Here is a 13,633-nt window from a genome sequence, read left to right on the forward strand (position 1 = left end):
GAAACCCCCTAGAGGAACACAGGGCTAAGTTTGTAATTGATGGCAACATCTCAAATCTATGCCTACATCTGGCCTTTTTGCAGGTGAGATACGAGTGCCTTTCAGATGAGATAAAGATTGGGGATTATTACCTGCGTCTGCTGCTTGAGGAGGATGAAAATGAAGAATCGAGTGCCATCAAAAGATCGTAAGGCGACAATTTAACAAGCCAGCCAAACACATCACTGTTATTGTTCGGTAAAGTTCCCTAAAGAAAATGTATTCTTCTCGCTCTTTTTCTCTTAGATATGAGTTCTTCAATGAGCTCTATCACCGTTTTCTACTCACACCCAAAGTCACAATGAAGTGCCTGTGCCTGCAGGCACTTGCTATAGTCTATGGGAAGTGTTGTGAGGAGATTGGCCCCTTCACTGACACAAAGTACATTGTGGGCATGCTGGACCGGGTGAGTACATACATACAGTCTCTGCTAGTTTTTATGAAGGTAAAGAATTATTGTTGTTTCATGCTTTTTTACCAATCCTGAAATATGCCAACACACATCTTTGCTTGCAGTGTACAGACAAACTGGAAAGAGATAGACTCATCCTCTTCCTCAACAAACTCATTCTTAACAAGGTAAGCTACCAACAACATTAGTGCTTTTGACATTGGACAGATAAGTCCTTTCTTTCTGTCTGTTTTAAAGGTTGATTCTTTTGTTATCTGCAGAAAAATGTGAAGGAAGTGATGGACTCTAATGGAGTCCGCATTTTGGTGGACCTGCTGACCCTGGCACATCTACATACCAGCAGAGCTACTGTACCGCTACAGGTAAACATATGACTCATGTTTTTGTATTAAACTCATGTTGACTCATGTTTATGCATTTGCAGTAAAAAAAAAAAAAAAAAAAAAAAAAAAAAGGCTCCAATGATTTAGCTAAAAGAGATTTGAATTCTGTATAAGTCCTACATACAATTTAATTCAACACTGACATGTCTGCTAAAATCTCTTATCAGTAGTTTGCTAGTAGTTTGTCTGGAGTGTCAAACCGTGTTTTGCTTAATTTCCATAGAGCAACGTGCTGGAAGCAGCACCAGACATGAAGAGGGAGAGTGAGAAGGAGTGGTACTTTGGAAATGCAGACAAGGAAAGGAGAGGACCCTTCAGTTTCGAGGAGGTATATGCTCATTTCACTGTAATAAAAGTTTATTTATGAAATAGAAGCTAAAATAATAAATCTAAGTGGGTTTAAAATGAAAAAAAAAATCGATTTAGTTATTAAATTAGCCATGAATTAATTTCATGAACAGGTTTTATTACATCTTTGACCCACTTAGAAAGACATTTAGACAAATCATTACATTTGACATTTATTGTATCAGTAGTTGCCTCATTTTTGAGAAATGCTGGAATTTTATTCAGTGGTGGTGATTTATTTAATCCATTTGCACATCAGTGGTTTCTTGGCTTTTCTTTTCTGTTTTACTTCCTTGAGTCAAACATCTTTAGGCTGTTTCATTTATCTCTTCTCAACATTAAAAAAAAAATCTTTTCTAGATGCAAGAGTTTTGGAATACTGGTATCCTGACAGCAAAAACGCGGTGCTGGGCTCAAGGCATGGACGGCTGGCGCCCCCTGCAGGCCATCCCTCAGCTGAAGTGGTGTCTTCTGGCCACTGGGCAAGCAGTGATGAACGAGACGGACCTGGCTACACTCATCCTCAACATGCTCATCACCATGTGCTCCTACTATCCCAGCAGGTTGGTAAAATAGAAAATGCCTCTCTGTGGCTTGTCTTCTTTTCTTTGAAACTTTGAGGTTTTATAAAGTAGACCATTCTGGTCCTTAGTTTAATCAGCATCAATCAGTAACTGTCCACAGTCCCAAACACAGTCCCCTTACCCTAAATGGAGATTATGAATACGTTTTTTTTATTTACTTCTATGCAGAGACCAGGACAACGCCATAATTCGTCCTTTACCTAAGATCAAGAGGCTGATCAGTGACAACACCTGCCTCCCTCACATTGTGCAGGTGAGTACACAGTTTGTGTCTGCTTTATGTGCCACTTAAATTATGTCATATCTACATTGGCGAGTTGCTCAGTTACATAAAATTACATGTTGGTGGTTTCTCACCTTTCTCCCATCCAGCTGCTTTTGACCTTTGACCCCATCCTGGTGGAGAAGGTGGCCAACGTTCTGTACCTGGTGATGCAGGACAACCCCAACCTGCAGCGCCTCTACCTAACTGGCATCTTCTTCTTCATCATGATGTATACTGGCTCCAACGTGCTGCCTGTTGCCAGGTGATAAAACTCACACATACACGCACACCCACACACACACACGCAGACACATGTTTTGTACCAACATCGTCATTAAAGCTAGTTTAGTATGCTGTCAGTGATATGGGCCTCTCTCAGACATCTCTGCTGTTTCCTCTAGGTTTTTGAAGTACACTCACCTCAAGCAAGCCTTCAAATCAGAAGAGGTAAAATGGGAATTAGTTTATTTTTTCCTTCTAGATTTAAAAAGATTATATTTTCCTACCTCCAATTCCAAATGACATTTTGTCATTTTGTCCTCCCCAGGCCAAAGGTCAAGACATAGTGCAGCGTAGCGTTCTTGGACCGGTGCTGCCTGAAGCCATGGTGTGTTATCTGGAGAACTACGAGGCTGAACGCTTCTCTGAGATTTTCCTGGGAGAGTTTGACACACCTGAGGCCATTTGGAGTAGCGAAATGCGGTAGGAATCCGTTTCTGTCAGGTTCCAGGAGATATTTTGAAATGCAGCAATGTACATCATTATCATCGTTATCGAAGTTCTGTGTGATAGCTGAAGATTTTGTTGTCTCCCTCAGGCGCATGATGATTGAGAAGATAGCTGCACATCTAGCTGACTTCAGCCCCAGGCTACAGAGCAACACACGGGCCCTCTACCAGTACTGTCCCATCCCTGTGGTCAGCTTCCCACAACTGGACAACGAGCTCTTCTGCAACATCTACTACCTCAGACACCTGTGTGATACTACCCGCTTCCCTAACTGGCCCATTCGAGAGCCTGTATGTTGACCTTTTTTTGTATTTTTTTTTTACCCTTTGTCTAAGTTGGAGCTCCACCCTTGTTCATATTGATGCAACTGCATTTAAAAACATTTTATCTTGTGTAGTTCAACCATAGTTGTATATATATATATATATGTATGGTTTCAGAGGTTTAGATAGAAAAGTGAATTAAAGTGATAGAATAGGATAGTTTTGTAAGAAAAGGTTCTTCTCAACATTTGTTTTTGCTGTCATTCTGATCCACCGTTTCTCAGGTAAAGCTGCTAAAAGACACCCTGGAGGCCTGGAAGAGGGAAGTGGAAAAGAAGCCTCCCACTATGTCTGTAGATGATGCCTATGAGGTCCTTAACCTCCCCAAAGGACAGGGACAGTGAGTTGCCTTCGATTTGTTACTGCTGCTCTGGAATTGCAAATATCTATTTTCCCAACATAAAATGGGTCTCCTACAAAGTCACCTGGGTCTTGGTTCTTGGCAGTAAGTGTGATTTTATTGTTGCGTTTTGTTTTCAGGCATGAAGAGAGCAAAATCAGGAAAGCCTACTTCAGACTGGCACAGAAGTACCATCCTGACAAGAACCCAGAGGGCAGGGTATGTATTGTGATCATCACTGGCATATTGCACACCCCTTGGCATATAACGTTCCACAGCCATGATTTTGCCACGTCTTCTTGTTTAGGACATGTTTGAGAAAGTCAACAAAGCCTACGAGTTCCTCTGCACAAAGTCAGCTCGAATACTTGATGGCCCAGACCCTGAAAACATCATCCTCATCCTCAAAGCCCAGAGCATCCTTTTCAACCGGCATAAAGAAGGTACGGCTCGAAAAAACAAATTATCCACCAACAGAAGCCTCAGTGACAATAATGCAAGGCAGTAACAAGATACGTTGCATTTTGAGTAAAAGCCTTTTTCTTCACTGGAAAAACACTCTCTTGTGCTTGCTTTTCAATATCACAATGGCTTTTGTTCTCTCCACCGCAATGTACTGAATGTAACAAGTTTTGACACGTTTTGTGGTGGGTGTCAAAGCGTATTCTCTTACAGTACAAAGTGAACTTTGGTGAAAGTGAGTTGCTTTGCATTGGAGATAATAACACCCTCAATACCTCTGCCTCTTCTTTGTCTGTGAACAGAACTGGAACCTTACAAATACGCTGGTTACCCGATGCTCATCAAGACCATCACCATGGAGACGGATGATGAACAGCTCTTCTCCAAGACCTCCCCTCTCCTCCCAGCTGCCGCAGAGCTGGCCTTCCACACAGTCAACTGCTCTGCTCTCAATGCAGAGGAGCTGCGCCGTGAGAATGGCATTGAGGTACAAACACATTTGCTAAGCTGAATAAAACATTTCAGTGATTCAGCCGACACATCAAGTATTAAACATCTTCATATTGCCAGATGAACTGAAAACTTGATGTAAGAGCCTTAAAAAAGAGCCAGAGTTTAAAAAATTAACACCATCCAAATGCTGGTATGTTTTGGCTGAAGCTGGCAAGTTCTTCATCTGTTAAAAAGCCAGCATGGAGGCCAAACCAACCATCACTTGAAAATCCAGCTTTATTTTATGAGCTACTGTGGCATGTGGGGAAAACTTGGAATGATTTTACTTTTGTCTGTATTTCTCCAGGTGTTGTTGGAGGCCCTCTCTCGGTGTGTTGCTGTATTAACTGCTTCCAGTAAGGCTGAGGACATGGCTGTCCAGGTAGGGTGATCACAGTGTGCTCTTTAACACTGTATTCAGACCTTTTTCTGTCTGTCCAGAAGTGACTGCTGTGCTGTCTGTGTTGATATACCATTTTGTGTGCCACAGGTGTGCGGGCACATCTGTAAGTGCTACAGCGTTGCAGCTCAGTTTGAGGAATGCAGGGAAAAGATCATCGAACTGCCTAATATCATCAGGGACCTCTGTCACATCCTTTACTATGGAAAGGTGAGGTTATTGCACTTAGGGTGATTACTATTGCACTTACTATTTCTGTCTGCATACTTCATTTCTTCTTTCTTCATACAGTATTCTTTCTGTAATATGAAAGAAGAAATGATGAGAGGAGTAAGAAAAACAGTAGAATTCATTTGTAAAATGCAATGCATTTTCTTAGGTATGTCATCATCTCTGGGCATCACTCTTATTTTTAAACATCAATATATTTTCAGATCAACCATAAGAACTGGATGTAAGAATCTTAGAGAGAAGAGTGAGACATCTGGTAGCCTCTTTCTCATGACAGTGGTATTGTTGCTGTAACTCTAAAACCAAGGCCACATTTCCCACAAAGTCCATTGCTTCCTCTCACAAAGACAGTTTTTTCTTCTTTGGAGAAAGGTTTTTTTTTTTCCTTGCTTCACTGAATAGGATATATGTAGAATAGAGGAAAAAAAGTACATCAAAAAACAATTCCTCAGGTACTGGATTACAAAACGTCAACAGTGGGATGAAAAAGGGGATATGCACACTGTGTTGTAGCTTCCAAAGAATTTAATCAGGTCACATTTCAATCTCAGGGATCTCTGTCAGACTGAGGCAAACATTTTCCACTGTAAGAAATCCTAAAAGCTTTTACTGTTTGTGTCCTATTTTGTCCTATTTGATTTTCCACAAAATTAAGCTAAAACATAATGAAAAAAGCAGTGTAGAGGCCAGAGAGAGGCTGTCAATGTTCTTGATGGTGGGTTTGTTTACAGTAATGATTTGTTAATGTTAAAATACCACTTACAGCACCTTTTAATGATGGGCTTAAACTTGTCCCATAACCAGATCCCTGCCTAAAAGTTTTCAAATCTTAACTCAGATGTATATTCTGTTACTAATAATTCATGTTCTCTCCCTCGCCTCCTCACAGGGTCTCCCAAAGACAGCTGCCCTGGCGGTGCAGTGTGTCAGCTCCTTTGCAGTGGACTTCTTCCTACAGACGCACCTGTACCATGCTGGGGTGCTTTGGCACCTGCTGGTCCACCTTTTCAACTACGACTACACTCTGGAGGAGAGCGGCGTGCAGGCTAACCAGGACACCAACCAGCAGGAGGTTGCTAACAGCCTGGCTAAGCTTAGCCTGGTAGCCCTCAGCCGTCTTGGGGGCTACACCCAGACACCTCACACCCCGGACGGGGGCAATCCTGTACCGGAGACTAACGGAGTGGAAGCAGCACCTCCAGAGAACCCTACCATCCGCAAGAGTCTGGCAGCCATGCTGACGCCGTACATCGCTAGGAAGCTGGGAACAGGATCTCCTGCTGAGGTCGGTTAAAAAGGTGGACAGGTGGAGTCATATGTCACAAAGTATTTTTATGCATGAACACACACACCAGCATGTTTTCCATGTCCCCTTTTGTATATTTAGGTTTTGAAGCTGCTGAATAGTAACTCAGAAAATCCCTATCTGATCTGGAACAATGGAACACGAGCCGAGCTGCTGGAGTTCCTGGAGGGACAGCAGGAGGGCAACATCAAGAGGGTAAAACTCCCTGAATGACTGTCTGAAAACACATTATTGTTAGTTTGGAAAAAATATTTCCAGGTCTTTAAAAGTTTTAGCATTAGACAAAACATCTGCTAGAGGATGGCAAATATTGTCTGGCTTTCCCAGTACACACCAGACTACATATTTTGTGCATATTCAGTGTTTCCCCATATTGTGATATTTCTGGTTGTTTAGGAACACCTTCCACTACATAGTGAGAGGCTCTAGTTGACACTTGCATTGTCCAGCCCCTTTCAATATATAGCACATTTTGTAGAATGCTAACCAAATTGTTAAATTATTCCAAAAACTTTGGTCTACAAAAATTGTGGAATTTTGAAGTAAGCCCCGTATCTAGATGGTTGCAGTAATTCAGTTATTGTGTTTCTTACATTTTCTTACATTACATACTTCATGTATTGCCTCTGTGGTCTCTTCCCAGGGAGAGAATGACAAAAACTTTGGTGCAGAGTTTGTGTTCAGTGATCACAGTAAAGAGCTGATAGTGGGAGAGATTTTTGTCCGGGTCTACAATGAGCAGCCCACGTTTCCACTTGAGGTGAGTAAAAGAACATTTTTTTTTTATTATAACCTCTTGATTCACCAACTAGGATGCATAACTCCCCAATATTCTGTCTAGCAGGGATTCTTTTAAAGAATGAAGCCAGAAAACCTACTTTTTTTTTTTTTTTTTTTTTTTTTTTTTACAAAAGAATCTCAACCATATTCATCTGACAGTCTATGAATATTTAACTTGGCAATATCTTTCTGCCATGTAACTGACAAACAGGTTTTGTTTCTTTATCATGTGAACTCTAACCTTTTGTAATGCTATAATGATTTGTTGTACCCTCTCTGTGTTAAGTTTCCCAAGGCATTTGCAGCCAGTCTCCTGGACTATGTTGGCTCACAGGCCCAGTACCTCCACACTCTGCTGGCCATGAGCCAGAGTAACAAGGTGGAGTCCCAGCAGCATGCCGAGAGGCTCCGCTTTGCCGAGATGGCCCTGGAGGCTCTCCGCAACGTCATCAAGAACAACCCTGGTGAAACATCAATTTTCTGGTCCTAGAGTGTCTCAACAAGGACACAAATAACTTGTTGAATGCACATAAATGCTATATGCTGTATGTTATTTGAAGTTATCTTTTTTGGAGCACCTGTAATAAGCAGCCTTTCTGTATGACTGCAGGTTCCGAGTCAGAGTGCATCGGCCACTTCAAGCTGCTTTTCTCCTTGTTGCGGGTTCATGGAGCTGGCAGAGTGCAGCAGCTGGCTTTGGAGGTACAGCCAAACCCTTCTCAATCCTTATTGTGTCTGTAAATATCCCTGTGCTTACCTTTTAACTGCATTGCCTTCCCCCTGCAGGTTGTGAATACAGTGACATCCAACCAAGAGTGTGTGGGCAACATAGCTGAGTCTTTGGTTTTGTCCAACCTTCTGGTGCTGCTGCATTCGCTCCCTTCCAGTAAGAAGACATACTCATTCTAAGATGCAAAACAATTCATCGTCTTGCTTTTGTGCCCCAGTGCTGTCTCTCTTTGGAATTAATCTTCTTATTGTTTTTCTCACTTTTAGGCAGGCAACTTGTCCTGGAAACCCTGTATGCTTTGACGTCCAACACAAAGATAGTCAAAGAGGCTATGGCCAAAGGTTGGCATCAATATGCTACATTGTTGTATGAAAAGAATTCCTGTGTATTTCTTTGTGAATGCAGAGTGCTCGGCTGCTCCTGGTAACCTGACTGTCCATGTTTTGTCAGGTGCTCTGATCTACTTGCTAGACCTCTTCTGCAACTCCACACACCCCCAGGTCCGCTCACAAACCGCAGAGCTCTTCTCAAAGATGACCTCAGACAAGCTGGTTGGGCCAAAGGTGAGTCTGGACAGAATCACCTGAAGGAGTGGCATCATTATCAAAGGTCCACAGAACACTGGGAAAAATAATTATCTACTATGCCCAATAGTTACATAGTGTTATGACTAGGGGTGCAACAGTTATTCCTGTCAAATTGGGGAGATGAGGCCAGTTGTGCAAGATACTGATTTTAACATATAGAGCCAAATGCCGGGAGAGGTTGCTAATAAAGCATATCAGCTATATCCCTTTTGACTTTTGACTGGGGAAACCCAATTCAGCAGTTAAAAAAGTTAATTTTGATCTCTCCTTTAAAGAGTTTTTTTCTGCAAGTGTTGTATTTTTGCATATTTAATTCTCTTTTTTTGGTGCACTACAGTTAGCCCCAGTGTAATTGTAAATGTGGCAGTAGCTCTTACCTGTTCACTTGATGTGCAGATATTTAAAGCAACCACTTGGAAGTGTTTGTGCACTCAGACTCATTTGAAGCTATCAGATGGCACAACTGAAGAGTTTATAGACTTTGATAGCTCTAAATCCTTTTCATCACTTGCTCTCTGCCAGGTGCGGCTGACACTGATTCGATTCCTCCCGGCTGTGTTTATGGACGCCATGAGAGACAATGCTGAGGCAGCGGTGCACATATTTGAGGGAACACATGAAAACCCTGAGCTCATCTGGAATGACAGCTCCAGGGAGACGGTCTCCACCACTGTCCGAGAGATGATGCTTGAGTACGAGACAAGCCAAATTGAATTACATGAGCATTGACATCATTACTGTCTGAAATAATATTCTTAATATCCTCTACTTTACTTTTCCCAATCTTTTCCAGACACTTTAAACAGCAGAAGGATAATCCGGATGTGAACTGGAGAGTAAGTGTAATAATGCATAGATAACACTGACTACACTAATCCAGTGTTTCATATTGTTGAATATGACTTATAATTCTGTTTATGTTTTTTTTTTTTTCAGTTGCCAGAGGATTTCACTGTGGCGTATGGAGCAGGACAAGGCGAGCTAGAAGTGGGTGGAGTCTTCCTGCGTATCTTTATTGCTCAACCTGGCTGGGTGCTACGCAAGCCACGAGAGTTCCTGGTGTCTCTCCTGGAGACGCTCACGGAGCTGCTAGAGAAAAACAACCCCAATGTGAGTTAGCGCACTGAGACACAGAGGTGCTAAATGTTCTGAAACAAAGATCATGCATATTTGTTACTTCCCCTAATTCTATTTTGTCACATCAGCTTTAAAACTTGTTACCAACCCCTTCAATGTCCCGCAGGGTGAGGCTCTGGAGACGGTCACCACAGCAGCGGTGTGTCTGTTCAGCTCGCAGAGCCAGCTGGCTGACCAGGTTCCTCCTCTGGGTCACCTGCCCCGGATCCTCGCAGCACTCAACCACAAGAACAACGCCATTCCCAAGAGCTCCATCCGCCTCATCCATGTGCTCTCTGACAATGAGGTAAGGTAGCAGAGCATGTGGTGTAACTGCAGTATGACACAAGAATCAAATGACTTCCATGTAAATGTTGAAAGAATGAGAAATAATTGAGTAATATGTGGGCCACTTTTTGAGATTTTTAATTGCATTAAGCAATCACAAAAACAATTGAAAAAACTAAACTTAATTTGTGATATAGATGTGATGGCACATTAATGCAGTTGTGGACCCACTGTTGCATCACATCACATAACATACTTGTATGTATGTTTTATATTTGTCTTCTTACTGCCACGTGATGCATATTAACATACCACTATCCTGTTTTGTGTGACAGCTGTGTGTACGCTCCATGGCCTCTCTGGAGACGATCGGTCCTCTCATGAGTGGAATGAAGGTCAGGGCAGACATGGCTGGATTGGCTTGTGAAGCTCTCAACCGCATGTTCCAGAAAGAGCAGACGGACCTAGTGGCCCAGGTAAACTGTAGCTTGTTTTTCTCACACAGTTTGATGCTTTTGTGTTGATGTTTTTATTGATAACTGATGCATGTTGTTGTGAACTCCACAGGCTCTAAGAGTGGAGCTGGTTCCATACCTCTTGAAGCTGCTGGAAGGAACAGGCTTGGAGACATTAGACAATCCTTCAGCCACCAAGGCCCAGATAGTAAAGGCTCTCAAATCCATGACACGCAGTCTGCAGTATGGAGAACAGGTATGGCCAGTAGCAGTGCTGATCACAACAGTTGGTTTTAAATTGATCAGAATTCCTCTTCACTGACTGTTTTTCTAATTTAAAACCACCTTAACAATCTCTGCTTTGCAGGTGAATGAGATTCTAGCCAGGTCCACAGTGTGGAGTGCCTTTAAAGACCAGAAACATGACCTTTTCATCTCAGAGTCTCAGACTGCAGGCTACCTGACAGGTACAGTATCACTGCAGGATCGGCCCACAGCTACACACTCAACATCACAGCAAGTCTTGATTGCCTCTCTCTGTGCTGACGTTGAATCTCAGTTAAATCTCACTGCTTTGCTTTTTCCTAAAAACAACCTTATGGCTGACTGCTCACTTCTGCTTAGTTCCTCTCTTACACGCTGCTACCCTTTTTCTCTCCGCCTCCCGTATCTTCCCGGCTCTGCCCTTCCCTTCCTGTTTCTCCTCCACATTTCCTCCTCAGGGGTATCCACTCCCTCTCTCCTGGCCGCCAGTAGCCCACTGCGAGGTGGGCTCTAGACACCCGAGCTGGGCCCTCGAAGCCCTCCTCTCTCTTGCTCTGATGCAGGTAGACTCTGACCTCGCTCCTACCGCCACCCCCTTGCCTCTTTACCTCCATTTTTGTCCCACAGTCCATCTTCCATTCCCACCTCCCCATCTTTGCAAAGCTGATTGTGAGAAAATTACACCTTTTAGTTTAGAAAAACATCCACTACGTTCACCTCCACCAACTCACTACCATACTAACATTTAAAGAAGTAGTTCCTTCAAAATATTAAATATCTTACCATTTACTCATGTGCAATCTCTCCATGCAGAATTCCTCTGTGTGATTTGGCAAGATTTCCAGTCTGCTACAACTCAGGAAGGCAAGAAGTGTCAAAAATGTACATGCGGGAAACTTGACTGTAGCAGCTCTATGCAAAAACAGTGATACACCGGAAAACTGTATCTCTCTACCCTGATATTGTACTCTGTGGGGGTGGAGAGATACATTTTGCCAGTGTTCTTTGACAAGAAGTAGTTCCCTTCAAATCTCTTCAGTCCTGAGGGCTGTGGATTATGCCAAGTATCGTAGTCATTGTTTTTGGAAAGAGCTGTAAATGTAAATTTTTAGGGGTTTTAGCTCAAAATAACAGTACCCACAATATCCAACAGCAATATCTGCCAGACTGGAAACCTCACCAAATCACAAAGGAACTATGTGGATGGATAAATTGCACCAGGGGAAAAAAAAACTTGTATTTTATGTCAACTGTTTCTTCAGCAATACCAATGTAGTAATTTCCCCTGCATACACATGCACACTTGTTTGTGTTTTAGTTTAGGACCTCCTAGTAGTGAACCACTAGTATTACATGCCACCGGCCTGGTCACGCCTCTCCCTGCATCTTAGCCTCGATGCCTTCCTCCCCACAGGTCCAGGAGTAGCAGGCTACCTTACAGCAGGAACTGGCACCACGGTAATGGCCAGCGTCCCACCCCCTGTGGACAACGACATTGGAGACCTGGGCTGACGGACACACGAGGTCACGCTCAGGCACCCAGACTGCCCTGCAGCTTCACAGCCGCAGCTCAGAGAGACTGTTCAGCTCCCAGACGAGGGGATGGAGAGAGGGAGACGAAGGAGAGCGGGCCATCCTTGACTGTCACCAAAATGTCCGCGACACCTCCTCCAGTTATCACTCTCCTCCCCCCTTCAGACAGCACTCAAGTCTTCATAAACACTTTCTAATTGTTTTAAAAGATGACCACATTTCTTTTTGTTTTTGCGCTTCTTTTCTTGTTTCTTCCAATGACACAAAAAATTGTTTACTTTTTGTATGAATATATTTTTTACTCGATTGTTTTTTTTTTTTTTTTTTTTTGTGGGATAAAGACATTGGAAGACTGGAGGTTATTTTATATAAATTAAACCAGTCTCCTTCATTCTTATCTTCTGCCTCTCCGCCACATCATGATTGGCTGTGCTTAACATTAACTCCAGTCTAACTGAGGCTCCTACCCCCTGGTTTGAGATCACTGGCCTCAAGCAGAATATTTGACTCCTGTGTAGAACCTATCCTCATAGATTAACATTTCCTTTACTAGTTAATAATGTTGGATTGTTTTGTGAAAAGGCAAAAAAAAAAAAAAAACAGTTAAAACAGCAACTCAGAACATAGTGGAGGATTATTTGTCTTCATCACTTGAAGTCCTAGACTGAGGCTGACCTCTTGTCTGGTCTGGTCTGTCTGGTCTAGTCTGGTCCTAATGAAGCTGACACAGATCTGTTCCCCCCCGTGCCCGGTCTCTGTTCCACACTCTAATGATCTCGATTCATTCTTCATTCTGCTCTCTATTTGAAGGCTGCCCTCTCTGCCTCAACATTTTTTTTCTATGTAATTTTCCTTCCCCCCCAGAATGCAAAAAGCACTAGAATATTTATAGGTGAATTATAACCTTTTGCCACCGGAAATTAGCTTCTGCTAAGATATGAGGAATGATACTGACTCTGATTATGAATCTATGTGAAAGACTAGTGCAATTGTGAAATGTTCAATGTAATATTACGTATATAAACTTTCTATATTGAATGTACATTAAAAAATAAATAAATCAGTCACACTTGTACATAAAATTTTAAGAATAAAAGGGAACCCACAGTGTTCTTTGGTATTTGCATTTGTGTTTGTCAAAGTAACAGATTTCAGAAGAGCGAGCTGTGTTCATCGTCAGTCGTGCAAAAACAAGTACTCACACTTGAAGGAACATATTATTTTTACAAACAGAGAATGAGTAAAGAAACCACTAAAGTGATGGTTGACATTGTAAGAGAAGAGTCACATGGTATTTGGCTTCAAATCACCAACAGAAATACTTGACTTTCTTCTTAGAGAATTTAATATCAGATTTTATTGAACATTGCATTGATTGTGATTCTATTTCTATATAGCACTATCATTACTTTCAGTCCATTTAAACAGAGGGTTTTAGTGTAACACAAACTTATCAGTAGATTTATATTTTGTTTTCTGCTATTCCTGCAGCAAAATATTTATTAAAAAATGTTTTGTATTTGTTACTGGGAAAACATCATTCTCTCAGGTGAACCCCATCGTCGG

The 13,633-nt window shown here is 42.2% G+C and overlaps 1 protein-coding gene across 3 annotated transcripts in view; it reads left to right on the top strand.

Moving 5' to 3' along the window:
• Positions 1-13,179, top strand: part of dnajc13 (DnaJ heat shock protein family (Hsp40) member C13) — a 36,751-nt gene extending 23,572 nt beyond the window's left edge. For 2 of the 3 annotated variants that reach the window (XM_030079083.1, XM_030079084.1), the window contains exons 24-56: positions 84-187; positions 286-445; positions 556-618; positions 712-813; positions 1,058-1,162; positions 1,543-1,745; positions 1,935-2,019; positions 2,139-2,293; positions 2,433-2,478; positions 2,579-2,733; positions 2,849-3,050; positions 3,308-3,423; positions 3,564-3,642; positions 3,731-3,866; positions 4,188-4,372; positions 4,685-4,759; positions 4,868-4,987; positions 5,898-6,293; positions 6,396-6,509; positions 6,958-7,074; positions 7,381-7,558; positions 7,705-7,796; positions 7,881-7,980; positions 8,091-8,165; positions 8,275-8,387; positions 8,934-9,103; positions 9,205-9,247; positions 9,348-9,521; positions 9,655-9,834; positions 10,151-10,291; positions 10,383-10,526; positions 10,638-10,737; positions 11,949-13,179. In XM_030079083.1, coding sequence (XP_029934943.1) covers positions 84-187; positions 286-445; positions 556-618; positions 712-813; positions 1,058-1,162; positions 1,543-1,745; positions 1,935-2,019; positions 2,139-2,293; positions 2,433-2,478; positions 2,579-2,733; positions 2,849-3,050; positions 3,308-3,423; positions 3,564-3,642; positions 3,731-3,866; positions 4,188-4,372; positions 4,685-4,759; positions 4,868-4,987; positions 5,898-6,293; positions 6,396-6,509; positions 6,958-7,074; positions 7,381-7,558; positions 7,705-7,796; positions 7,881-7,980; positions 8,091-8,165; positions 8,275-8,387; positions 8,934-9,103; positions 9,205-9,247; positions 9,348-9,521; positions 9,655-9,834; positions 10,151-10,291; positions 10,383-10,526; positions 10,638-10,737; positions 11,949-12,046 — 4,326 coding nt within the window. In that variant the 3' untranslated portion in view covers positions 12,047-13,179. Of the gene's footprint in view, positions 1-83; positions 188-285; positions 446-555; positions 619-711; positions 814-1,057; positions 1,163-1,542; positions 1,746-1,934; positions 2,020-2,138; positions 2,294-2,432; positions 2,479-2,578; positions 2,734-2,848; positions 3,051-3,307; positions 3,424-3,563; positions 3,643-3,730; positions 3,867-4,187; positions 4,373-4,684; positions 4,760-4,867; positions 4,988-5,897; positions 6,294-6,395; positions 6,510-6,957; positions 7,075-7,380; positions 7,559-7,704; positions 7,797-7,880; positions 7,981-8,090; positions 8,166-8,274; positions 8,388-8,933; positions 9,104-9,204; positions 9,248-9,347; positions 9,522-9,654; positions 9,835-10,150; positions 10,292-10,382; positions 10,527-10,637; positions 10,738-10,992; positions 11,098-11,948 lie in introns of all 3 variants that reach the window. The other variant, XM_030079085.1, reaches the window with a different exon arrangement.
• Positions 13,180-13,633: the final 454 nt, after the last annotated feature.

Source organism: Myripristis murdjan, chromosome 20 (genome assembly GCF_902150065.1).
Source record: "Myripristis murdjan chromosome 20, fMyrMur1.1, whole genome shotgun sequence".
Classification (NCBI taxonomy): domain Eukaryota; kingdom Metazoa; phylum Chordata; class Actinopteri; order Holocentriformes; family Holocentridae; genus Myripristis; species Myripristis murdjan.